General features: G+C 39.5%; 1 protein-coding gene across 2 annotated transcripts; it reads right to left on the minus strand.

The window, feature by feature from the left end:
* Positions 1–1,118: 1,118 nt before the first annotated feature.
* Positions 1,119–27,055, minus strand: C1QTNF3 (C1q and TNF related 3). Of its 2 annotated transcripts, none has more exons than XM_032135589.2 (6): positions 26,884–27,055; positions 19,522–19,633; positions 17,178–17,332; positions 12,349–12,478; positions 7,181–7,280; positions 1,119–4,019 (listed from the first exon to the last, which is right to left on the minus strand). In XM_032135589.2, exons 1-6 carry the CDS (start codon positions 26,965–26,967, stop codon positions 3,860–3,862), a joined length of 741 nt encoding a protein of 246 aa, XP_031991480.1. In that variant the 5' UTR covers positions 26,968–27,055; the 3' UTR covers positions 1,119–3,859. The 2 variants fall into 2 exon arrangements, with proteins under 2 accessions (XP_031991480.1, XP_031991479.1); XM_032135588.2 differs by having other exon boundaries at positions 26,665–27,055.
* Between the last annotated feature and the right edge of the window lie 927 nt (positions 27,056–27,982).

Here is a 27,982-nt window from a genome sequence, read left to right on the forward strand (position 1 = left end):
AAGAAAAAAAATGTGAGCGCCTCAAAGCCTCCCATTTTCATCAGATTGACTTTCCTAAAACTTAGCCCTGGTTACATCAAAATATTGATCACAATTTAACAGTGATTCTTTAGCTGCTAATTTAAGTACAGGTCTCACCTTGGCATTGAAAGCCTATGGCATTTCTTCTGTCTGCCTTTCTAGCCGTACCTGCCTTAACGCTGCATCAGCAATTCATTCCAGGCTGACCGCACACTATGCTGTTGCATACAAAGAGCTTGCAGTTTCCCTGCCTCTTTTTTTTCCAAACTATTTTTCATTGCATAGAACACTTTGTCTCCCATCCTCACAAATCACAATCCTACCTATCTGCAGCATTTCTAGCATTCTCAAATATTGCTGGTAGGAGTGCAGATTTCTTGGAGGACAATTTGACAATATTTATTGGCAATGTTGAACCTTACCTGAGCCCTGTGTTCTTGGAAAGGCACTTTAAAAATCCTCCTTCCCTTTTGTTCTGGGAAATGGCTTGCTGCAAGGAATCATGCTTTCTCTTATGACTTAAAACTTTCTTGTTTACATAGGACATGACCAGGCACAGACCCTCTAAATTCCCACTTTTTTTGGTCTTATAAATGTTAGCTGAAGTGTTTGTTGAACTGTTCAATCTGGGCAAAATGCAAACTAACCTGACTTGACCAAAGTTTAGTAAGGCTTTTCCCCTTTGCCCAGGCACCTAAACTTTGGCTCACTTTCGGCATTGGAACATGGAACCGTGTTAAAGTTAGAGGCCCCTCCTCCAGGGAACTGGCTGAACTCAGGAAAAAGTGTTGCCTAGTCAATGTCCCATCATACCTGTCACTCATCCCATCCCCTGCACCTAGTTCTTGTTTACTTCTATCCATAAAAGAAAGCCTATTTGTGTCTGTCCTCTGAGCTACAGATCCCATAGATCTCAGAGCCTCTTCCCTATTGTCGTAGTCACCTTCCCCTTATGGCAATAATCCTTTTGAATAAAGTCCCTCCTTACATATGTTTAAGCTATTTTTTTTAAATGTGACATTATTAACAGCTTTTAAAAATGTCTAGGTTTTTTGACCAAATAATCTCACTTCTAGAAATTTAATCAAAGGAAATAATTATATGCACACAGTTTATTTTTTAAAAAGAGAATGCTCATGACGTATTATTTGTAATCAAAAAAATATATAATATTTTCCAAAACAGGAAAGTTAAATAAAGTATGCAGCCATTAAAATTATGTTTTCAAATTGTCCTTAGTAGCATTCGAGAGTATTCTTAATATGTTAGTCCAACCCATTAGAGCAAGATACAAAAATATATAAAAAGCTAATTTCAAATTGTTTTATTACTATATTTAAAAATAGAAGCCATAAATACATGCAGGAAAAGACTGAAATAAACACTTTAAAATATTAATATTATTTAATATTTGATGGAATGATTAATTTTATACTAAATATTTTGGGGAATTTTATAAATTTTCTATAGTGAGTTTTTTAAATCCAAATATTTTATATATATATATATTTAAATATAACACTTCAAACATACAAAAGCAAGAAAGTGTCTCTGGCCATCAAATATTATCTTTTCCACAAGCTTTTCTTATGCTCTCAGCTAGATACTGTTTCTCTCTCCTTTGAATTCCTAGCCCTTTGCCTTCTATGGCTGTAAAAACATTCTACTTTATGTTTTGTTATCCATGTACTTATTCCTTTTAGCCTATTGTCCTCTACTAGGTTGAAAAATTAGAGAAGGTAAGAATTGTACTTTAAATGCCATAGGAGTGCCTGGAATAGCAAAGTATCTTGCATAAAGTAAATGTTTATGAATTCCAGCCACATCGTTTGGAGTTTACATTTGCATATTCCATCCTCTGAATTATTTTTTTACATTTTAATTTTGACTTCAGCTTTTATTCATGATACACTCAATAAAATTCCTTCAATATAATCTCTTTGTTGTCCAAGGGTCAAATATAATGTTTTCTACACTGGAAAATTACCAAAGCTGATCATTATGTGAAACAGTTCTACACCGTATTACATCCGTGAAGCAAGCAGAAACTCAAGTGCTTCGTTTGCAGAGTTGCTTTAAGATTTAGAATTTGCGGTCGGGTGCGGTGGCTCACGCCTGTAATCCCAGCACTTTGGAAGACCAAGCCAGGCAAATCACCTGAGGTCAGGAGTTCCAGACCAGCCTGGTCAATATGGTGAAATCCCATCTCTATTAAAAACATTAAAAATTAGCTGGTCCTGGTGAAGGGTGCCTGTAGTCCCAGCTACTTAGGAGGCTGAGGTAGGAGAGTCACTTGAACCCAGGAGGCAGAGGCTGCGGTGAGCTGAGATCGTGCCACTGCACTCCAGCCTGGGCAGCAGAGTGAAACTGTCTCAAAAAAAAAAAAAAAAAAAGATTTAGAATTTGCAGGTTTTGTTTATTAGATGGTACATGTAAATTTCCTATGACACCTACCTACTGTTTCCTTTTTAGCTTCTCAGTTTTGGGACACTTGTGAAATTAGTCTTTCAAGTATAATTCTGGTCATGGGTAAATTGTGAAGGCATTGGAAATTATCTGCACCTTTTCCCATCTCTGTTGTGAATCAATTTCCCACATACCTGGGACTTGTTGCCTACAACCAAACCTTGTGTGTCACTAAGGTGAAAACTTAGAATTTAAGCATGAACATTACAAAGACTTCAGGTATGTAATAAAAAACCTCTTTCCTTAGAGGTATTCAGATGTTATTTGTGAGCCCTCTAAACATCAATGTCTTAAAGGGTTGAAATTATAACAATGGAATAACTGAAAAGTGAAGTTTTCTGGAGTCACATGACCCTGCTGTGTGCCCAAGTCACCTATTCAATGGCTGTTCACATCATCTGCATGAAAATATTTTCACTTTCTGTTAACTATAGTGATTCACAATTCTATGACTATTAAACTTTATTAAAAACAAGTTTAGAAAGTATCTTTAACAAAGGTGTGTTTATTTCCATATATTGCTCATTACATTTTTCTTGACACAGTTTTATCTAAAGCCAGGTCAAAGTTTTTCTCTAAGGTATTTATCAGTAGTGTATGTTCTTTAGTTATAAAATCCCTCTGGTCAACATGCAACATTTGAATATCTATTGGCACTGTACCTCTATGAAATATTTATGACATTTGTTAATAGTGAACCTCAACCTCCTGACCCCATATCCGAAGTTGGGGGTAATGTGGGGGAACACACACAAACTTACAACCACATTACTGCTCAAGCACTTTATAGCTAAAATCTATTGACTTTAAAATAGCATTGTATGTGAATTCAGAGTTTTAACATATTTTGTGGATCAAAAGTAAAGGGTCAAAGGCTAAGCTGAACCCGGAGGGCACTAAATTAGCTAATAAGGCAGTTAGTGCCCCTGTTCTTGCCCCAGCCCTGTCATGTCACTGCATCCGATTCTCTCAAATGTTATATAGAATAATGAACTTAAAACTTCAGGGGTTCCTGAAAACTGGTATTAAATTAAAAGCAGAGCAGTCAAAATTCTTTGCAAATGACTTCTGTGATAGAAAAAAATATTTCCAACCTGCGTCAGATGAGAATTATCTTTTAGGTGCCAAGGAAAGAGTGATAAAGATGCTGAGTATATTAGTCAAGGTCATCTGAGAAGACTATTTTGTGGTTGATTCTTCTGAGCCCCTGAGTTGTCCAACATTATTGGTGTACCTGTAGCGTGAATAACATTGTAACCAATAATTTTTTGAATACAGCAATGTAAAACCCTCAACTTTAATGTTCCTCAGATCTTAACAAATCAGCTCAGCTACAAGTCTTCCCCAAAGTGGAGCTATTCTAGTTATATATTTACTTAGTTTCAAAGAGCAGGAATCCTGCAAAGGTGGAGAAGCGTTGGTGGTCCCCATGGAGAGCGCCATTGCCCATTCGCAGCCAAACCTCATCCCCTTTGGCTAGCTTCAGCACAGCATGATTGCTGGATGTATCTGATTTGCCCTTCATTTCATAGCTAGAAAGAAAAAGAGGAACAAACTACTTAGTCTTTGCCATGAACAACCAGCTCTTCACCAAAGTCTGTGCTCCCCTTCTCTCCTTCCCACAGGTATAATCCTGTGGCTAAGTTCTCTAAACAGCCTGTGAGCAGAAATGACCTATGTGCCACTTCTAAGGCTGGCTAGTAACACTCTCACAAAACCCCTCCCTGCTCCTTCTTAGGACTGTCTGGAATGTTCATGACAATGACCAGAATGATCTTAGAAGCCATATGTTGAATACTGGGTTCTTGGAGACTGTGTGGAAAAGAGCTCTCTCTCTTCTCTGCTCCAACCTGGAACAACCTTGGGCTGTTTGATGAGAAGGAAAGAAAGTTATATTATGTTTGAGCTATTCCACTGGGTTTTTGTTACAGTAATTTAGCTTCCCCTAACTAAGCTAGAATTTGGTACAAAAGGAGGCTGGTCCACAACCCAAATAAAAATAGGCTTGCACTGTCTCATGGTCAGGCAAGGAGCAATGGGGAAACAAATATCATGGTCTGGGAAAGCAGAAGATCCATGTTACACTGTGCAAAAACATTTGGAAAACGTGATAACTTGGAAGATAGATCTAATGCCTGTAGGGTAAGAAAGGGAAGTGATTGGAAAAAGCCAAAGTACTCTTTGCTGCTTTTAGAAAGATGTTGCTACAAAAGATGAGTTAGGCAAAAACTGACTTGTTTGAAGAAGAGGAAGTACATAGTGTCTACATGGTTGGGGCCTAACAAGGTTAAAAAAGCCAGGTGTCTTTATAGCTGGAAGAGCAGTGATAAAGTTGATGTTTTTTCCTTAAGACTACTCATTCAGCAGCCATAAAAAAGAATGAGTTCATGTCCTTTGCAGGGACATGCATGAAGCTGGAAGTCATCATTCTCAGCAAACTAACAAACACAGAAACAGAAAACCAAACACCGCATATTCTCACTCATAAGTGGGAGTTGAACAATGAGAACACATGGACACAGGCAGGGGAACATCACACACCAGGGCCTGTGGTGGGGTGCGGGGAAAGGGGAGGGAGAGCATTAGGACAAATAACTAATGCATGCAGGGTTTAAAACCTAGATGACGAGTTGATAGGTGCAGCAAACCACCATGGCACATGTATACCTGTGTAACAAACCTGCACATTCTGCACATGTATCCTGGAACTTCAAGTAAAATAATAAAAAAAAAAAAGACTACTCATTCAATCAAGTAGACACAGCTGTGGCACAATCTGATGGATTAAAAATATTGCCTTTCTGCCCAAATCAATTGCTTTAGAAGGCCTCAGGGTAACTCTATTAAATTGAGAGAAGGCATGAAGACAAGGAATAGCAGGCTGAAAACTGTCAAGAAAAGTATACGGAGTGTGGTTTAGTAACACACGTTAACTGACTTCACTTAATCTATTTAACAAATGAAGTAAAAGCCAGCTAAGTAAATAGAGTAAAATCGAGTAAAAAATAGAGTAAAAGCCTGCTAAGGAAGTTTCTGAGGAAATGGGTTTGCCAGAGACCCAAAACTGGACTCAAGAGGCTTGGGCTGTTTGACTCAGCTTTCAAATTTGCACCAGCAGGAAGTGGGCTGTGAGAGAGCCTCGAGGAGGGCCTGCTCACCTTTCAGATGTGCCACAGAGAAAAGCAGATAAAGAAGACCCTCCCAGAGGACAGAACCAGGAGCCAAAGAGAAAAACAACCAACAAACCAATTTGATGAAAAGGACTACTCATTGACTGACTCAGGGCTTTGAGCTGGATGCGTTATTTGTGCTTCACAGGCTGTCTCCCATAGGGACAGAGAGACGGGGAGACATGTATTGTAAGTGTAGGAAGAAGAGTTCAGCAGATATTTGGAAGCCAGAGGGCAGAGAAGGTTATCTGTTCACCAGAATCCCCTTTCTTCTGTCCCATTGGCACTGCAATTCCATGCCACCCTTGCATTTGTTGGGTGGAAAACAATGTGACTAAGTTCTCTGAACAGAATTCCTGATCCATAAATATTTCCACAAGCTTGCAACAGCAAGCTTTTCTCCTTCTGACTCTGGCAATGACAATGACTAGAGAGACTTTCAAAGTCAGTTTGTTTGTTTGTTTGTTTTTTGTTTTGTTTTTGAGATGGAGTCTCGCTCTGTCGCCCAGGCTGGAGTGCAGTGGCGCAATGTCAGCTCACTGCAAGCTCCGCCTCCTGGGTTCATGCCATTCTCCTGCCTCAGCCTCCCGAGTAGCTGGGACTGCAGGTGCCTGCCACCACGCCCAGCTAATTTTTTGTATTTTTTTTTTTTTTTAGTAGAGACGGGGTTTCACCGTGTTAGCCAGGATGGTCTCGATCTCCTGACCTCCTGATCTGCCCACCTCGGCCTCCCAAAGTGCTGGTATTACAGGCGTGAGCCATCGAGCCCGGCTCAAAGTCAGTTTTATAGATAGCAGAGCTGCTTTCATCAGCCTGGCTTCCTCAAAAAACAGGAAGAATAAACCCGCTCCCAACCTGCACCCCTCCTACAACCCCTCATTCTTTCCCAACCTGGAACTCTTGTCCTGGACTGGTCAAGAAAAATCAACTTCTAATATGTTAGAGTAACTGGATCTCTTAGTTGCAACAATTTCACCTACCCTAACTCATCTTTCTGTCTTTTAGCATTTCAAATACATCTTCCCACTCAGGTAAGGCTCCAGAAGTAAACACAGCAATTATCACACATCATCAAAAATAACAGGGAAATGATAACAGCCACAAAGTTTTTCATAGATAACTCATGGCCCATTTAATTGTAAGAAAGGTGTTGGCTCTCTGCCTCTTTGCCACATTCCAAGCTAACATCAGAGGGCATGGGAGAATGGGAAAGCAGAAAAAGGGGCAGAGAGAGAGGAGAAAAATAATGAGTTATAAAAATAATCCAAATGATTGGTTATGGGGAGTGCTGCTAGTAATTAATGCAAGGCCTCTTATCAACCTGCTGATGCTCAAGTTCATCAGATTAATTTTTTCCCAAACAATAATGATGATAATGTGGCCATATTGGTGCGTGAGGGCTCTTATTAAGGACAGGGGCCATGTCAGGCTCTATTGACTCCCATACGCTTCCCTGTCATTAGGCATTCCTTGAACAAACAACGGCAGCATGGATGAGACCCATGATAGAAAAGACCACCCACCTGTACATGCTGAAGACTGTATTGCCATTGTGCATAAGGTACACATACACTTCCTCAACATCCTCATGCTTCATCATGCTGAAGGTGAAGAAATACACACCTGAAAAAAGCAGGTATTTATCCATGTTGATATTAACATGTTATACATTGAGGACCTGGAAATACCTGGAGATTTGCCAAATGCCTTCACATGTCTTTTATTGATATTCTTTGTAGTGTGGTGTCTCTCCTTGGCCTTACTTTGCAGGAATGTCCCTTTATCTAATCCCCTTCCAAGTGCTTTCAAGTGTTTTGAGACTTTCTCAATGTATACATTGTGTATCCCCAATAAGACTTAAAAGTCTTTAAAGAAGGAGCCTACCTCATTTTAGCTGTATCTCACTGCCTTGTGCCCTGACAAAGTGCTTAGGGCAAAGTAGGTGTTGTTCCTGGGCATAAGTTAGCTATCATCCTCATGTACCACAGAACTCGTGTTACCAAGGTACAGAGAGGTTTGTGATTGAACAAAAACGCTCCATGACTTAAGAAAATGAGCGGCCGGGTGCGGTGGCTTATGCTTGTAATCCCAGCACTTTGGGAGGCCGAGGCGGGTGGATCACGAGGTCAGGAGATCGAGACCACAGTGAAACCCCGTCTCTACTAAAAATACAAAAAAAATTAGCTGGGCGTGGTGGCGGGCACCTGTAGTCCCAGCTACTCAGAGAGGCTGAGGCAGGAGAATGGCGTGAACCCGGGAGGCAGAGCTTGCAGTGAGCCGGGATTGCACCACTGCACTCCAGCCTGGGCGACAGAGCGAGACTCCGTCTCAAAAAAAACCTCGTGATCTGCAATGAGCAACTATAACAATACAACAGATGATTAAACTCATGAAAGGGATTAGCCAAAGATAAGGAAATCTTGGAGCACAGAATAAATGTTTATGAGTTCTAGGGAAATGGTTCTGGTAATTTCTCATGCTATTCCTTGTATGTTGGTGAAATTACATACAATAAACAGAAAGACCCAACTTAGACTCAGCAGCAGGACCTTGTCACTAAAAGTCTATATCCTCTTCATTTGAAAAAGACCAACATATATTTTAAAAGATTTGAGTTTTTAAATAAGAGCCTAGGGCTCTTAATTGAAAGCAATATAATATGACCTAATATACTCTAAATGCCAGCACACAAGATACTTTCACTGAATGATTAAAAAGAATCCAATAGCACACAGACAAGACAAAAGGAAAAATTTTCAAATTCTAAATGATCTGGGGTTTTGGTGTGCATTTTGGAAAGGTGAATGAACGTAAGTCATCAAGCTCTTACTGATTTCCATGTTACATTCTAAACAAATGGGCTTTCAAGACAATAACCCAGAAATAGCTTTAATAAAAGATAGTTCTCTTTCTTTCTCAAAGGTGCAATTAAGGAAGATGAAAGTTGTAAGGGTGCCGTGTCAATTCACCTGATTCTAAGTCAAATTAAACGAAGAAGTATGATGATGCTTTGTCTAGTGCCAGGAATGCATATTCAATGTTCTGGGAACAAAGGAAATGGCCTAAAAGTTTATCATGCCTATTCATATGCCTAAAGATTGGCTCACAGAGGAAAAGTAAAGGCAGATAAAAATTAAAAGCCTCAAGGAAAATAGTTTACATGTGTTCAGTTTTTCACATTTTACAAAATTTCATATTAGACACATACACATACATAATTTTCAATGCCTCAAGAAGATAAAGCTGAAATCAAAATGACAGGAAAATATATTAGTTTTTCTTACAAAATGATGACTACTATTAAAAATAGGTTGCAAAAACATGTTAGAAAGAGGAGACTAAAACACCAGATGGTGAATAAATGAAATGCCTGGAGTTGGAAATTCCGAAGTGAGTATGTATTATACCCACATGTGGCTTTCCTGCAAGGGAAGGTACTGAAACCAGAGGAGACACATTTGCACTATGGTTTGGAGGTCTTTGTGTTGCTGTAATTTCAAAAACCAGCCTTCTCTGTCTCTTCACTCCCAAAGTCGAAAAGGACAAAATGGTCTTTTTGCAATCTATTGCAAAAATGGAGACCGAAACAGAGAACTGTGAGAGTCAAATGACAGTTGGTATCACTAGAAGCTGAACGTCTGGCCCAAGAGAGCTCTAAAAAATTAAATCCTTACTTAGGCTTCAATTATAAAGCCATTTAATTCCATGGAAACATGGACTAGGTATTTCTAGGCACTAATATAATCTGTAGCATAGATAGCATTTAACAGAATAGTTATAAGAGAATTATGACATAAACCTTCAGAGCAGAAAATCACATAAGAACATTTAAAGATGATTTTCATGACATTAAAGTGTGATGAAAGATTGCTTCTATCATTTCATATCTCAGTTCATTTCTGACTTAAACTGAGTAGAAAAAATAAATCAAGGTGCACTTAAAAGCATTTGTGAAATCTGACAGGGCCACTGCCTCCATCAGAAGTTTCTTCCTTTTAATTCTGGATACCATATAGAGAAATGAATAGAATTGAAAAACAAAAACCAAATAAGTATCCACATTCTGCAACACTAGGAGACTGGAAGAAAATCAATGAACTTCAAAAATACCTGTAAGTGCTGCCAAATGCCCCTGAGGGTGGACAGAGTCACGTGGAGATAATACGAGGTTGGGCTGGGCTCTGAGGAGGCCAGGTGGCAGCAGGTGTCACACAGTGCCAGAAGAAATGTACTCCCTGATAGTGCGGGCCACGTGGAAGAGCAATGCTGAAAACAAGCCCCTGTGAACAGGGGCTGAGCGGAAGCCAAGGCTGTGTTTGGGGTGATGGTTGCTAGATACAGTGTAGGATGTGGAAAGCGGACCTGCAGTGGCCAATCTCAAAATCTGCCAGCAAAAAAAAAAAAAAAAAGAAAAAAAGAAAAGAAAAGAAAGAAAGGAAAAGGCTCCTGAAGGCAAGGGAACCAGGAAGTATAAGGCTGGCTTCAGAAGCTTTCATGGACCCAGTGCAGTCTGGAGAGGTAGTGGAAGTGTGTGACCAAGAAAAATACACATCAGGGCCATACTTAAAAGAATCCGTTAGTCCCCTGGCAGCAGGGGAGGAAGCCTTTGAGTTATCCAGTCTAGAAATTGCCCTGGTCCTTTCTTCACCAAGAAACTAGAGCATATGGCTGGTCTAGGAAATTTCAACTCATTCAACCATCAGTTAATTTTTTCAAGTAGAAAAGAAAAGCAAAAATGACCCTAATGGATTAACGATACTCTCCAAGAAAAAATGTTTTCATGTAGTAGATGAAAAATGTAGCCATGAATTTATACTAATAAAGCAAATACCTCTATAAAAGAACATTATAGAACAAAAGGTGCAAACCCATGGTAGAAATGGCCAGACAATAAATGGAATTAAAAGCTGGGGGCATCCGAAAAACCTGGTGAGATCTGAATAAAGTCCATAATTTAGTCATAGTATTGTACCTAGGTTCATTCTTTATTTTTGTAATTGCACTTTGGTTATTTAAAATGTTAATAGTAGGGGAAGATGGTTAAACAAAATATGAGAACTTTGTATAATATTTTCATAACTCTCCTGTAAGTCTAAAATTAATTCAAAGTAAAAAGTTTGTAAAATGGGATTTTCTATTTATCAACTGTCCAGAAACTTGAAAGCACATTTTGTTGATAAGGCTATCAGGAAATAAGTGCTTTCATATCTTGACAATTTAAGTATATTGGTACAACCCTTACAGGGAGCAATTTGGCAAAATTGATAAAAATTATGGATATGTTTATACTGATAATATTCCTAAAACTTTAGCCTACAGATATACCTGTAAGTGATCAATTACAAAGTGGCATATTCTTGCTGGCATGGTGGCTCACACCTGTAATTGCAGCACTTTGGGAGGCTGAGGCAGGAGGATCACTTCAGGCCAGGAATTTCAGACCAGCCTGGCCAACATGGTAAAACCCGTCTCTACTAAAACTACAAAAATTAGCCAGGTGTGGTGGCCTGGGTCTGTAGTCCCAGCTACTCAGGAGGCTGAGTGGGGAGGATTGCTTGAGCTTGGGAGGCAGAGGTGGCAGAGGTTGCAGTGGGCCGAGATGATGCCACTGCACTCCAGGCTGGAGGATAGAGACCCTGTCTAGAAACAAACAAAACAACAGCAAAAAAAAATCCACCACCACCAAAAAAAAAAAAAAAGCAAACTGGAAACAACCCAAATGTCCAGCAATAAGGGAATTCATTAAATATACTTTGGTACATTCAGCTATAAGAAAGAAGATGAAGTAATGATGTGAAAAGATTTCTAAAATATATTGTTAGTTTTTTTACAGCAAGACACAATCAGAATGTAGAGTGTCCTAGCTTTTATATAGAAATATGAGAAGATATATTTGTATTCATTTGCATAAACAAACTCTTTTTTTTTTTTTTTGAGACGGAGTCTCGCTCTGTCGCCCAGGCTAGAGTGCAGTGGCGCGATCTCGGCTCACTGCAAGCTACGCCTCCCGGATTCACGCCATTCTCCTGCCTCAGCCTCCTGAGTAGCTGGGACTACAGGCGCCCACAACCACGCCCGGCTAATTTTTTGTATTTTTAGTAGAGACGGGGTTTCACCATGTTAGCCAGGATAGTTTCTGTCTCCTGATCTTGTGATCCGCCCTCTTCGGCCTCCCAGAGTGCTGGGATTACAGGCATGAGCCACCGCGTCAGGCCTTAACTTTTTAAATAAGTAAATGTATTACCTGCTCAATTTATTTTAATTAAAAAAATAGGATCAGGCACTCTTTGAGGTGGTGGCAAGGGGAGGAAACAGTTATGACACATTTAAACTGAGAATTATGTTTTAAGGACTTTTAAAGTCAGAGGTAACTATGTCCTCTTAAGAATTATTTAGCTCAGTCTAAATCAGAGTTAATAATATTAATGACTATGGCCATATTTTAAAAACTATCTTTGTCTTTTCAGATCCTAATTTGTTTACTTTGAAATCCAACAGAAATCTATATGAGCTGTTTGGTTTAACTTGAATCAGAAAAAAAAACTACCTTAATGTCTTTATTTCCTACTCCCTTCCTCCTTCTTTCCCCCCCTCCCTTTCTCCGTCCCTCCCTCTCTTCTTTCCTTCTTTCCTTAATTGTCTTTACTATTACGTTGATTAACTCAATCTTCATCCTATGTTTCCATCTCACCTGATACTGGGGCCCCAAATCTACCAGTCATGACATCAAAGAAGTTTCCAATGTTGGTCTCAACACTGCTGAAGATAATCCCACTGTTCTGATTGCTGAAGTGGGTTGCCAGAGAAGCCATGAATGCAATCTAAGGAAAGAATTATTGGTCAATAAATAGGCAATTTATCTTAAAGAAGTCAAGTTTTTATGCAGATTAGTTTGTTAAACATTATACATAACAGCAAGATTGGGAATAAACATCAATCTATGGAGAAATAAATAAATTATGGTAATTCCAACATTTGAATGCTATGCAGCCATTAGATTGACAATGTCTATCAACAGTTCTGAACATAGGTTTCAAAGATTATTTGTCTTTCAAATGATTTTTGAAATATTAAAATTCTGTTATCAAATAATACCAGAAAAATTTAGATGAAATTTTCCACTTATAGCCGTGAAATGCACATTAGCAAATTCAAGGACCTCAGAAACCCTATAGCCAAACATTTTAATTTTGGTAACCCTGCATTATTTTTTCCCCAAAAGATACCTATTAATTTCTTTTTTTTTCTTTGTAGAGACAAGGTCTCACTATGTTGCCTAGGCTGGTCTCAAACTCCTAGGCTCAAGAGATCCACCTTCCTCGGCCTCCCAAGTGCTGGGATTATAGGCGTGAGCCATGGTGCCCAGCCTATTAATTCCTAATGAAATTAATTCTTTGAATACACTTTGAGAATTCTTGATGCTGATCTAAATGTGCATCTGTATAAAATGAGAAAATATCTTCAATACACTGTTTACTCAAAAAGTAGACAACACAAGATCATTATTGGCTGATACCAGCCTTTATTAACTGTCTGTGTGGATGGAGTTATTGTGTGGGTAATTCAGAAAAATATCTGCAAGAATATTCTTGAAATTATTAATAGCAGGTCTTTCTTGGTAGAAGTTTCATGGGAAAGTTTTCCTTCATTACACTTCTAATTTTCAAGTTAGCATGTATTAATTTTATATTCAGAAAAAAGAGATACTAATTTTAAAGCTATAGAATTGTATTTATTTACATGAACAGGCATTTAGGATAGATTGTCATTCATGAAATAAAGTAATAATATGTATATATGTTCCCATCATATTTAAAAGTAACATGTATATAAGTATGCATAAATCTGAAAAGTTATGTAACTGTATGTTAATAGTAATCACCTCTTGGCATGTTTTATTATTTTTGGCCCAGAACTCCTCTATTTTTTTTTTAACAATGAAAAGATATTACGTGAATAGCCTTAGAAAGGTAAAAAGGAGTGTTTGCAGTTATCTAAAATACAGAAAAATGGTTTACTAAAATTAGCAATCTTTTTGAATATTAGAATGACAAAAATTTCTCAGCAAGATTTTGGATGAAAAAATGTCATATTGGAACTGTAAAGTTTAGAAATGAGAGAATCTGAGAAGTCATTTAATAGTCAACACCCATTTCTGGGAATGGTTACAAATACTTTATGTGTAATCTTTTAAGGGACTTTGAAAGCTTCTGCTTAATCAGTAAAAGATCAGCAAAAAGAATTAACTTGAGAAACCCGCTCATGGTGGCAACCAAGAGGCTGTACGAGTTTGGGAATAAGACTGTCTACTTGGGTCCAAATATATGAGATTAAGGTCCACCTCTCTTAATTCTGTCACTTGGCAATTAAGCAATTAGTAATTGATCCTCAAATTTCTATATCCCTTAAGTGGAGAACTGGGCAGTGCTCTTCCTCCTCTTGCCACCACTACTATTATTATTACCACCTCTATACTACTAATGTCCAAAGACAGGGTTGAAGTTCAAAATACAAAATGTTAACAACAACTTAAAAAGCCTTGAGACAATTCCGCCTGTCAAGAAAAGCTTTTGTCACTATTCACAATAGCAAAGACATGGAATCAATCTAAATTCCCATTGATGATAGACCGGATAAAGAAAATGTGCTACATATACCCCATGGAATACTATGCAGCCATAAAAAAGAATGAGATCATGTCCCTTGCAGGAACGTGGATGGAGCGAGAGGCCATTATCCTTAGCAAACTAATGCAGGAACAGAAAACCAAACACCCCATGTTCTCATGTATATGTGGGAGCTAAATGACAAGAACACATGGACATATAGAGGGGAACAACACACTGGGGCCTATGGGAGGATGGAAGGTGGGAGGAGGGAGAGAATCAGGAAAAATAACCAATGGGTACTAGGCTTAATATCTGGTGATAAAATAATCTGTACAACAAATCCCCACGACACAAGTTTAACTATGTAAAAAACCTGCACATGTACCCCTGAACTTATAATAAAAGTTAAAAAAAAAAAGAAAAGAAAAGCTTTTGCTTAAAACCACCATTGAAGAATGAGCTGTCAATCCTTCGTCAAAGTCAATCCTTCATCCAAATGAGTCATTGAAACTGAGTGTAAGTTAGATTAATAAATTCTTTAATTTGCTGGGACCTTCAAAGAATGTGAAGTTCCCTCCTTCACAGTCTGCATAAGACCCAAATGATTGTACTGTGATTTTAAGGTAAAATAGCTGATGGGGCAAATTTAATAATTGCCCAGAATGTTCTCTATCAAACTGGCTACTCTAGGGCCCCTTCTCCGTGGTTTACCATTCATAGGTTATGGGTTAGAGTGTCTAGCTTTGAGATGTTTACCTTCTGTCTTATTAAATACGTTAACCTGGCTGAGTGGCACCTCTAGCCTTTTTGTTTGTAAATTTATACTGGCACATGGATCCCAGGTTGCTGAAATTCTTAAACAGCATTTGGCTAGGCACGGTAGCTCACACCTGTAATCCCAGCACTTTGGGAGGCCGAGGCAGGCAGATCACTGGAGGCCAGAAGGTTGAGATCAGCCTGGCCAACATAGCGAAATGCCGTCTCTACTAAAAATACAAAAAAAATCTGCCGGGCACGGTGTCGCGCACCTGTAATCCCAGCTACTCCAGAGGCTGAGGCAAGAGAATCGCTTGAACCTTTGTGGAGGCTGCAGTGAGCCAAGATCACACCACTGCACTCCAGCCTGTGCACACACACACAAAACAAAACAAAAATGGCATTCATTTGAAAGTTGCAAAACCCACAAATGATAGTAACACACTAACTATTCAAGTTATTTTAAACTTGAAAAACCAAGGCCCAGAAAAATGATGGAACTTATACAGGGTCAAACCACCACCATACACCCACAAATAAAAGACAGAGTTTCCCCCTAATTGATCTTTCAGGCAAGAATCGCTTTACAGTCTAGTTCTTCAAAAATCTCTCATATTGCAGGATTTTATCTCAGTTACTTTATTTTTATCCACAAGTTACTTTTTTTGGGAAGACACTAGTCAGAAGGAAACTTAATTTTTTTAAAATGCTAGTTTTCAATGCTGATAGAAGTCCCCTGGAGGGGATCCATTTCAAAATATTAGCCCTCCTCCACCTCCCAGAAATAACCCAAAGTTAGTAATTTTTCTTGTGACTTAACCTCACATTTACAAGTTTAAGACGTTGTTGGCAATAAGAACTTTAATGATCATTTAAAAGAGAGATAAAGAATAGGTAAATGGGTACTTGAGCCTGGAATAAAATGTAGTTTTAACCTCATAAATTGATTTTTTAGACTTTATGCTGAAATGAATGTAATCTGGTCTGGAACACTGAGTGGATGACTCAAAACTGAAATTCTCCATTGATAAAGAAGATTCTGACAAGAAAAGCTCAAGTAAAAATTATACCACAAGGTCAAGTGTGGTGGCTCAAGCCTGTAATCCCAGCACTTTTTTGGGAGACCAAGGCAGGCAGATCACTTCAGGCCAGGAATTTGAAACCAGCGTGGCCAACATGGCAAAAACCCGTCTGTATTAGAAATACAAAAATTAGCCAAGTGTGGTGATGCATGCCTGTAATTCCAGCTACTAGGGAGGCTCAGGCAGGAGAATTGCTCAAACCCACGAGGCAGAGGTTGCAGTGAGCCAAGATCGCGCCACTACACTCCAGCCTGGGCAACAGAGCAAGACTCTGTTTCAAAAAATAAACAAAAATTATATCACAAAATCTGAGTTGAGAGAAAACAATATATATCAATATTTATGTATGGATTAGTATATGTAAATATAACTATATTAATAAATACATATATATAAATATTATATATACAAATACATAAATATACATTTTATATTTACAAAATATATAAATATATAATTTATAAATACAAATACATATATATTTGTATTATATATACAAATACATATATAAATATAAATACATTTTATATTTACAAAATATATAAACATAAATACATTTTATATTTACAAAATATATAAATATAAATACATTTTAATAAAATATTTTATATTATAATATATAAAATATAATTTATATAAATATAACATATATATTTTACAAAATATGTGTTTATATAAAACATACACAAAATAAATATTTAATAACACATATATATAATTTATAATAGACATTTCATCATCCTTTATATATTAATTGTATACAATTGATTCAAAACTTTTTACACTTATCACATTCTCAAAAAACTCAATGGAAAATGAAGTGATTTATATTAGGTTGCCTTGGATTGGTCCAATTTCCTAAAGGTCTCTCCTCCCTAAGAATAATATCTAAGTCCCCTTTTTGGACAGTATGGGCCTTATGCAAACATCCTGTGATGTAGATGAACAAACTGAGACTCAGATTTACTCAGGATTGGGGAAGACTTGAGGAAGCACTCGAACATCCTGATTCCTGGCCCCTTGTGGCCAGGCAGGTTAGAAAGCCACCAGGAGATATACCGAGGATGGTTTACCTGAAGTTCTGGTGGAATCCCTGGGTAGCCCTTCTCTCCTTTGGGGCCATGCTGCCCCCGCTCCCCTCGAGGCCCCAGGTCACCTTTGTCGCCCTTCTCACCTTTGGCTCCTTCATGACCAGTGGCTCCATTGTTGCCATTGTTTCCGTGGTTTCCTTAAACAACCAGACATCATCACATGAGAAAACCCAGTCGCTCATACTTACCATCCATTTCTAGACATACTGTCCAAACTCAATTATGAAAGGGGACCATTCGAAACAATCCCAAATATAACCAAGGGGTATCATCATCTAAATAGGGCACCAGGCTCTGAAAGAAGCCTTAGATACACTAAAGCTCCAAAGCCTGTTTATCCTTTGAAGCAAGGCTTGGAGGAAAAACTGTGTAGAATTCTGATTATCACATTATCATTTAAAATAGCAAAGATTGGAAACCACCTGTATAATCACCAATACTAGGAGGGCATGACATATTCTAGAAACTATGTTATATAATCATAAAAAAGAAGGCTGAAGAAAAACATTTAATGATATAGTGATATTCATGATATTTTTAGATTTTAAAGTTATAAGTGGCCAGGTACAGTGGCTCACACCTGTAATCTCAGCACTTTGGGAAGCCACGGTGGGAGGATCACTTGAGCCCTAGAGTTTGAGACAAGCTTGAGCAATAGGGTGAGATCCCATCTTTACAAAAATAGAAATTAAAAAATTAGCCAGGTATAGTGGTGTGCACCTGTAGTCCCAGCTATTTGGGAGGCTGAGGCAGGATGACCTCTTGAATCTAAGAGGCCAAGGCTACAGGGAGCCTGGATCATGCCACTTCACTCCAGCCTGGACAATAGAGCCAGACCTTGTTTCAGGAAAAAAAAAATGTTATGAGTAAATACAGATAACATGATACTATCTTTGTTTGGAAAAATATGTATTTATGTATTATACCCATAGGGAAAAAAAATACAAGAATAAGTTACAGAAAAATATTCACAGAGGTTCTTTTCTAAATGTGGAACATGAGTAATTTTCGTGTCATTCTGTATATTTTTCTGTCTCTTTGAAGTTTTCTACAAAAAACACATATCACTTTTATAACTGGGGAAAAGGTAAATTCATTCAGTAAACAAATTACAGCAATGATTTTGAAAGCAAGAGTTGGAAAACAATTTTAACTTTTCCCTTTGCCACGAAGAGACCATTTCTACACCTCTTCTTTATTTTTAATATTTGCTAAATTTCAGGCTTTTTGCTGTTTATTTTGCATGCTATCCTTGGTTGGTTATCATACCAGGCTTACAGCCCTTCCAAATGGATGAACTTTGACTGTGTTTACAAATTAATGTGTTCAGTGACAAAGCCATTTCCTGGTTAGAAAACATTTAACCAAGGCCAAACTTTTGTGTAACCTCAGAAGAGTTAAGACCTGAGAAGATTTTACAAGGGTTGAAATAGGCCCTAGCCTACATCATTGCACCTGCTGGCTGCTGTCCTTGATGGCCAGTGACATAGATTCCAAGCCAGTAAGTGTAGTTTAAAGTTTAACATAAATGTTCTGGCTGTAAATTTGGTTTTGTGCGAGAAGCTACTCAAAAGTAGAAAAAAAAAATTGAACCACATTTGATGAATATTAACATCAATGAGAGTAAGTCACAGGAGAGCCAGTAGACTTTGGCCAGACCCTGAGATGAGGTCCTACCCTAAGGATTAACGTGAGGATGAAGACAATAAAATCCAAGATAGGCTTAGGAGCCTCATATTGAGAGGACCTGGGCTACCCTTTCCTGGACTGACCCAGGGTACCAGCAGGCCCACGGCACTCCCCCGTGCCTGGCGGCATCGGCATAGTACAGATGACTGAACTGCTGGTCTAGTAGGGTCTGAATTCCAGAGCATTCCCCATACCACTACATGGTACTGGAGCCTAAAAATGTTTCCATGAGGCCAAGAGTGGCATGAGAGTCAGCTGAGAGACGGCTGAACATGGAGAGATCCTGAGACTGGAGGAGGAAGCACTTAGCTGGACCTAGAGTCACACAGAAGGATGCACAGCTCAGTGACTGGCATTGAGAGGGCTGTAGCCCAGAGCAGTAAGCTTTCGGCTCTACTCTGCCCTTCATAAAGCACGCTGTGGCAGATATACTGGAATGAAGACTATGACCTGGTCGTTTCGGACTTAATGCTGTTGAGGAGCCTCCCAGCCTATGAACCTGGTACTCCAGGGTGCCAAGAATCTAGCGGATCCTTTGGATCACACAGAAGTGATCCCAAATTATTTAGGTTTGCCCTTTGCTCCTACTTTAGCTCAGGCTGCAATTAGATTGACAGTATGTCTTGCTCATCCTTACCTGGAATGCCAGGAGGGCCGGGTGGCCCAGGGGGGCCTTGGTAGCCTCGAAAGCTGTAGTCTCCGTGACAACACTTACTGCAGTCTGGGGGTAGTCCTCCAGTTTGTGGAGACTAAAAAGACAGAAAGAGAAGCTTCAGAAAAAAAGGTACTTGTGAGCAATTAGGATTTTAAAATTTCCACTGGCCTTGGCCCTTAGGTAAGCTTAATTCCAATCGAATCACAGCAAGATCAGAAAAGATGGGATGGGGTGGAAATATCAATGGCAAAGGGTCAGGGAGTAGCTAAGGTCAGGTGATGATCAAAGGAAAAGGCAACAAAAAAGTCAATAGAAGAAGATGCTCTTTGAAAAGGCGTGTGGGTGGGGGTGGGAAGTTGGGTCCTATTTCTGAAAAGTGCCTTCCTGCTGCTACTGTAACCACAAAGGAAGAAACTTCTTCAGAAGTGGACTTGGAAGCCTTTTCTCTTTTCCAACTGCCACAGCCCCAGACATAGCTAAATTGAGTAGATGGTCCTCAAATTACAAGAATTATCCACTTTAAGCACTGTTTTAAAATGCTTACTATATCCATGATACTGAGTTAAGAGCTAGATTAAGATTTCTTAGAAATTCTGAATAGTAACACTAGTTTTTCAAACAGCTGTAGCACACTTAAATTGTCTTAGAAGATGAAGGAAATAAAGTATTTTTTAGTCCAATACATTCATTTACTTATTTAACTGACAACTAGAAATTATATATATATTTATCAGGTATAACATGTTGTAAAATAAGTACACAGTGTAAAATACTAAATTGAGCTAACTAACATATGCATTGTCTCATATGCTGTTTTTGTAGAAAGAGCACTTAAAATCTACTCTTAACAATTTTCAAGAATATAATACATTGCTATTAACTATAAGTCCAATATTAATACATTTTTATTAATTATCTACATCTTGAAACAACTTTAACTTTGTAAGTAAATCAACTATTTAACATGATTTCTATTTCACACATTCCACTTTAAAATGTGAAATGATTGGGCCGAGCATGGTGGCTCACGCCTGTAATCCCAGCACTTTTGGAGGCCGAGGCAGGTGGATCACCTGAGGTCAGGAGTTGGAGACCAGCCTGGCCAACATGGTGAAACCCCGTCTCTACTAAAAATACAAAGATTAGCCAGGCATGGTGGTGCATGCCTCTAATCCCAGCTACTTGGGAGGCTGAGGCAGGAGAATCACTTGAACCCAGGAGGCAGAGGTTGCAGTGAGCTGAGATAGCACCATTGTACTCCAGCCTGGGCGACAAGAGCAAGACACAGTCTCAAAGAAAAAAAAATTGTGAAATGATTATCTCACTGTTTGAACCAATATTTAATAAGCACTTAATGGGTACTAAATATGCTCAAGTATGACACTGAGTGAAATGCTTATTTATACAAAGATAAATTTCTAAAATATATGTTTACCATCAAAGAGCTAAAGACCTAGTGGAAGTTGATTGACAGAAGAGTTAAAGTTGCTTATGAAATTTGAACTGTCATCTAAATTGGCAACTTGCCTTTTAATTATGTCATACAAAATACTTGTGGAAATGTTCCTAGACATCAATTATAATTCAACAGTCTTTTGAAAACAGCATGTTGTTGCTAAGAGATTCATGAAAAAAATGAAGCAAATGAGAGAAAAAGGAGGCCAGGGAAGAAGAGAAAGAAAAAGGAGACACAGAGGGAGGAAAAAAGAATTTAAAATTCAAGTTGTATTTGTCACTAAAAATTTAACTGGATCAAAACTTCACACAGTTAAACATTTAGACCTTACTTTCTTTTTTTTAATAAAAAATGGGCTTGAATTTTGTTCTCATTCTCTCACCACTTTTTCCTAAAATTTTCTGCAAAGCTATTCCGGGAAAACGCTGAACAGTATCTGTAGCACAAGCATTCTCCTGCAACCTCTCAGAACCCAAGTCTTGCCTGATCAGGAGCTATAACTTAGAGCCAACTCCTAGTCTTGTCTTCAGTCTACCAGGCTCAAACCTGGACAAGAACTAGAGTCTGTGAAAACCTTCTGTCAAATTGGTAGGGGAAGAAAAGTCAACTAAAGCCATTGGTTTGAGATAAGGGATTTCATCTCAGGGATTTTATCTGAGGGATTTCAGGACACTTGGAAAGTCAAAGACACCACGGCACGCCCCACCTTCTAATCCAAAACTGTAATCTGAGAAGGAAGGATTCCATATTTCCTGCTATGGTTTTGCCAATGTGAAATTCAGCCTTTTAAACCTCAGAAAATCCAGGGCTCTGCCAATGATGAATTTTAAGGATGGAGAAGGGAGGAGAAGGAGGGAAAATCCTCAAGTGGAACCATGGATGTAGGAATGGAATGGAAATACTGAGATGCTTAGGAATGTTGAAACACCCACTGGACTGAAACCAGAATTTCCATCATGGTGCTGCGTGACCTTAGAGAAGCCACTGTTCTCCAGTCATCTTTTTTTGTTTGTTTTGTTTTTGGCGATTAAATCAGAGGATTGGATGAGGTGGTGTTGGTGCACAGAAAATGACTCTTCAAAATATGTGCTTCAGCATGTTGAGTGATTGGAAATGGAAAGCTTCAGAAATAAGCCACGAAGATAAGGTGAGCACAGGGAGGATGGAAGGCTCTGTGGGGCAGGACAAAAGCTTGCTTGATCTTGATTTTCAGTACGAACGCAGATTATGAGAGAGGGGCCTCATGATCCTTCTGAACTTTGGTGTCTTAAGAAAGACGTATTGGAAGAGCTATCACAGGGAAAACTGGCTTGTGGCAAATCTCTTATTAAAAAAAAAAAGAGAGAAGCCTCAGATCCAAGGTCTCTCTCTGACCTTTCCCTGCCTCCCAGTCTCTCTGATCTTCTTTCCAGAAGTGCCGGGAGGGACTCTGTCTGGAATTTCTTTATTTGACTAAGAAAGTGTCTTTCCAAAAGAAATGCAATTGTCTTAAGACCCCCTCCTTAGGAATCTCATCAAATAACCGGGAAAGATCAACCACTGGAGAAGTGAAGAGACTGGGAGTCATCACAAGGCTCAGACAGGCTTTTTTTCTATTTCCTGAGGGCAGCTAGGAGCCATAATCTGGGAAGCTTTAAGACAACCTCTGTTCACAGTAAATTTCTCTCTCTTCCCTTCTTGACACTGTTACAGTAGGCAGCTACTCAGACATGAGCAGGGTAGGGGAGGGCTCTACCTGACCAGGAATATCAGGTGATCATCAGGTGATGATCAAGTGGCTTTTAACTGTTTCTCTAAAATAATAATTGGTTGCAGCCAGTGTCGGGGAAAGGCAGTCTTCCTAAAGATAGAAAAAACCTGAAACTGGTTATTGGCAGCTTCCCAATAAGATCTCAGGAGTTGGGCAAGTGTGCTCAAGCATGTGCATTAAGAGGCAAAATGGCAGAGTTTAATTGGCAAATGACCTCCTAGGAGCATTTGGCTGGTAAGGGCAGAATACCTCAGGTGAGCATGGTTACAACTCCAGTAAACATACTATGCATGCTCACCTCCCAAGTAAGTGCTGGCAGGCCACTGCACATGTGGACAACCCACCCCAAGGGAAGAATCAAGGGAGAAGTAACGCAAGACCCCAGAAGTATGCCAACGTAAAAAAAACCCAAGTCAAAAGGTCAAACCGTGCACTTGTCTTTCAAGTTGCCCATTTGGCCCTTTCCAAGTATACCTGCCTTCCTTTTGTTCCTGCTCTAAAGCTTTTTAATAAACTTTCATTCCTGCTCTAAAACTTGCATTGGTCTCTCTTTCCACCTTATGACCCTCAATGGAATTGAGGAGCCAAGAATTGAGGTTGTTGCAGACCTGTATAGATTCACTTTTGGTAACAACACCTCCCCCAGGGCTCAGAGGAACTTTGTAATTTACTTCTACATTCCCCAACTCCCTGCTACCCTACATGGAAGGGTGTGTAAGCATGCATTGGGCTATTGGGAAATCATCCCCATGTGGTATGTGTTTTTCTCCCATTGATCTGCCTTTGGACAGTTAATTTTCAGAGAATCTTCAGAGGATGAAACAGGAGAAGATTTCCCACTTTTTCCCTACAATTGTCTTGCATTTTTTTCCAGCTCTACAATGCAAAGATACTATTTTCCAAAGCCTCAAATAATAATTTAGAAACATTTTGTTTTTAAAGTCTAGTATCTAGGCACAAGAATTCAGCTCCAGGAGATGGAGTTGCTCAATGCTAGAGCCAACTAGGATTGGAAGTGCAAGACCAAGCTACTTGAGGGCACTTTGAGGGCACAGAGCTGCCACCAGAACAGTGAGAGACTTCTGGTTGCTACTAGTCGAGTGCCTCATGAGAACCCTTCAGCAACATTGCATTACATGCTCCTTCCTCTGGCCTTGTCTTTCAAAGTTCAGTTGAATGGAACAATACTTTTGCATTGTTGAGTCTTTTGCTGGGACCCTTAGAACAAGTTGGACGGGTTGTGTTAATTCAGAAGTTTTCTCCTAGGAAAGGGAAAATTACACGTAGGTAGTTGCTATTTATGATCTCCTTGTTTATCATCCCCTTTCCCCAAAGCAGGACAAATTTGTATGCAAAAAGCATGTAAATTTGCAGCAGGCGAGAAAGAGTTTGTCTCTAAGACACGCTCCATCAATTTTGTAGATGGAGGCCTAGGGGTAGTGATGCAGAATTGAGCTCTACTACTAGTAAGTGACTTCTAGGAAGGAGAGTCATAGCTCCTTTTTAAAATCTCCTGCCCCAAAAAAAGGGCAAAGAAATAAGAGGAAGGGAAGTGGGAGGAGGGAGAAATGGGTATCCGGGACAAGGGGGAGAGACTGACAAAGGTGAATGACAAAGAGGCTGCAGAGAAGAAAATACCAGGAAAAGAGAGCCCAGGTCTGCCCACCCCAGATCTCTGGCCATTGTCCTCCACCATGAACCCACAGCTGGAACATCGTTCCAGACCATACATCTGATTATCTCACTGTCCTGCTATGAACAAACAAAACCTAGCTAGCAAAGCAAAATCTAAGCTCCTAAACCAGCTAGCAGAATCCTTCTTGGCACTAAAATCATGTAGCATCCTGTCCCCCCAACCCCCACCCCTGCATCCCTAACCCAGGAGCTTCAGCCACAGCCAACTCCTCATAGGCTTTCCTGTCTCTATTGCAGCACTTTTTTTTTTTTTTAAATTTGCTGTGGATAGTCATTCTTTCAATCTCATCTTTTAAGATCCAACACAAAAACTATCAGTATTTTGACACTTTTGCCCAACTGCCTTTTATGTACCGATTTTATGTAACACATGGCATTTAATTAAACTTAATTTAATTAATAAAAATTTATCTCTTCTACAGCCCTTCAGGATGGTTTGGACATGGGAGCTCAGGCACATTTATCTTTATATATCCCTGGCCCCCCTTTTAAAGTTTGGTACAAAGTAGAAGCACAAGAAATGCTTGGGAACTGAATGAATAAGAGGAAAAGTGAATTATGATCAAAGAAGAGGGACAGGGGAAGTAGGGAAAGAAGGAAGAACGTAGCACAGTCCTAAATTCAAACTGTGGTCTCCATAGCCATTGGTAGAGGAGTTGTATTGAAAACTTCCAGAATGTCAGTAACTCTAAATATCCTCAATAGCTCCTGTTGGCGGTTTGTTTGAAAATACTTCAGGAACCTAGAAGGTAGACTGAAGGAGAAATGTGATTTGGATTTCAGTGGCCTGCTGGGTGTTGGTTGTCAGGACATAATGACCAAAGACAACATTGAACTTCCTTCTGCTTCCGTTGGGGGAATCGCACTGTCATGGCCAGGAGAGATACCATCTGTTGGCCAGGAAAGATACCACATGTGAAATGGAAAGTCCACATCAAGTCTTGGACACAAGTGAAAATATCTTCACCACAAACAGAAACCCACACACAAATTAGTGTTAATAATTACCCTTTAGCCAAAAGATTGTCAGATGAATAGACAATCTCTAAAAGTGGCTTTCAAAAGATAAGATCATATTTAGAGATTATCATTTCTTCTGTGGCTCCTTAAAGAAGCAATTTTCTCTGGATACATCCCCCACAGAATGGTTTGGGCAACTGCCTTGTGTGGTCAAGTTAGAAGTTCTGGGTTAGTTTCAAATCTGCAACGGATTCTGTGTGTGATCTTGGTCTGATCATATAACCAAACAACCAACCTAAACTTCTGAATCCATGGTAGGAAGGATTTAGATTTCAATTACATGAAATTCTTCAGGTCCTATTTAATGCATTAAAGTAATCAAATCTTGTAGTAAAAACCTGTATGTTCAAATATCATATAACTCAAAGTAACTCTTCTTGCCCCCTCCAACAGTTTTCAGCATACTAGATGTCTAGAGGGTAATTCAAAATATTTTAAATTACATTGAGTTTCATCAATTTGCAATTCACTATACTGAAATCTTAACTCACTCTTACACTACCAAGAGTTAAAGATATTTCCTTAGAGCTGAATTTATAACCTGAGAAATAGATCAAGTCCTCTGTGATTATCAGGCATCAAATCATGCTATAAGGTTTGCATTTCAAACAGTTTATTTTTTATTTAACTCTTTAATTCTTTTTAAAACAGGCTGAACAGAGAGGCTTAACAATCTAGAATGCTATAAATCAAATAAACAAGACTGCCATGAAATGTCACAGTATACTCACAAATCAAAGTAAAAAAACTTTGCTTTTGACAAATTCAAAGGGCAGCTTCTCCCTGCTGGAAGGGATTAAGAAAGTCCAATTCTCTTAAGAACAACAAATGATTGTCTACAGTGACCCATCTGTCTGCGTGGGTCAGCACTCCTTTCCGGACCAACAGAGCAAGAAAGAAATCAAGTCCCAGCATAGCAGGAAGCTGGCTGGCCAGGTTCCCCTTTCTGATGGGGTGATATTACGGCCACTATCCCATCACATCATTGCTGCCTCGGCTGATTTTCTAACAGAGACCGACAGTCTCTCTTGTACCCGAGAGCAATCCAGAAAGAGATTCACAAGCAGCTTAGCGAACTTCTCGAAAGCATTCATTGATTCTAAGAATCTTAGGCAAAAAAAGAACAACAGCAACAACAACAACAACAGCAACAACAAAACTCATTAAGCTTTCACAAAAATCCTTAGAAGAGAATTCTGAGTACCTGGCCCCACAATGTGGTGATCTGGGCTAGGTCATCTACCTCGGGGTGCGGTAGCTCATCTGGTCTCAGGGATTTTAGGTCTGTAGAAGTGTTATTATCCACAGTCCCAGTTTTAGGATGGCTCCGCTCTCTCACTTTCTCCCTCCTGGAGCCGCTACGGCCAGTCTGCTGGTGGCTTTGCACTATTCTTGCCACCACTTTATTAGTTCTTCCGCTCACCTCCATGTATTCATCTTGACACAGGCAAAAAGGGAGGAAAAACAAAGCCAGCAGTTGCCAATAGACGAGCTGCCTCCAAAGCATGATTCTCAACAGAGCCTCAGAGCCTCCCTGAGAAGACAGCAGGGCTCCAGGAGCGTGGTCTCCTCGGGCAGATGCCAGGACTGGAGCTGAGAGCTGCAGCGGCGGAGTGGTTTTATACTTTGGTGTGTAATAAATAAGGCTGTAGGCATGCCAGAGTGACAGCAGCCCTCCTCCCCAGGCAGAACAGCCCCCATTCATCATTTTCCCACACCACAAGCAAGAACGATTTGTGTGCACAGTTCCCAGTTGGCGAAATTCATAAATGTCACACCTTGGCACGTTTCTGTTGAAGTGTGAAGAAAACATACACAACCAGCTGGGAACAGAGAGCATGTGTCCAGCAGTTTGCGTTTGTGATTAGACATGGAAAGGCTGTGTATTTGCAGTCTAAAAAGCCTTTTGGAAAAATCTACCCTTGCGCTTGCCAGGAAAGTCAGGCTTAACTGCATCAGTTTTGTCTGAAATGGCAGTGGGAACCCATTCAGGGCTTTCACGACAGCTCTTGCTTTCTAGTTGTACTGTTAGTATTTCCCCACTTTGGCCCACTTAAGGTAACTCATTTCCCCTTCCGGATACCAGTGGCAGAAGGCAGTTGGTTGCCTACAAAACACTGAGCAGGATTCAGGTGCAGTGTCTCTGGGTTTAGCAAAGGTATTTCGCCATCCTCAGCTTTACTTCTTTTCCCCATGACTTCCCAAAAGCCAAAATTAAATCAAAGTTAACCAAGTCACTTACTGTCAGATGAAGATACAACACCCTGCTTTGTGTTAAGAGAAGGCTGTCTCTGGCTCCTCTTTCTTTTGACATATTCTTGATTAAAATAGAAACGGGGCCGGGCACAGTGGCTCATGTCTATAATCCAGCACCTTGAGAGCCCAAGACAGGAAGATCCCTTGAGCCCAGAAATTCGAGGCCAGCCTGGGCAACTTAGCGAGACCCTGTCTCTACTTAAAAAATAAATAAATAATAAAATTGAAGAAGTGGAAAGCACCGAACACGTTATTTCAAACACAGC

The sequence above is a fragment of the Hylobates moloch genome, unplaced genomic scaffold, assembly GCF_009828535.3.
Source record: "Hylobates moloch isolate HMO894 unplaced genomic scaffold, HMol_V3 SCAFFOLD_17, whole genome shotgun sequence".
NCBI classification, from domain to species: Eukaryota; Metazoa; Chordata; class Mammalia; order Primates; family Hylobatidae; genus Hylobates; species Hylobates moloch.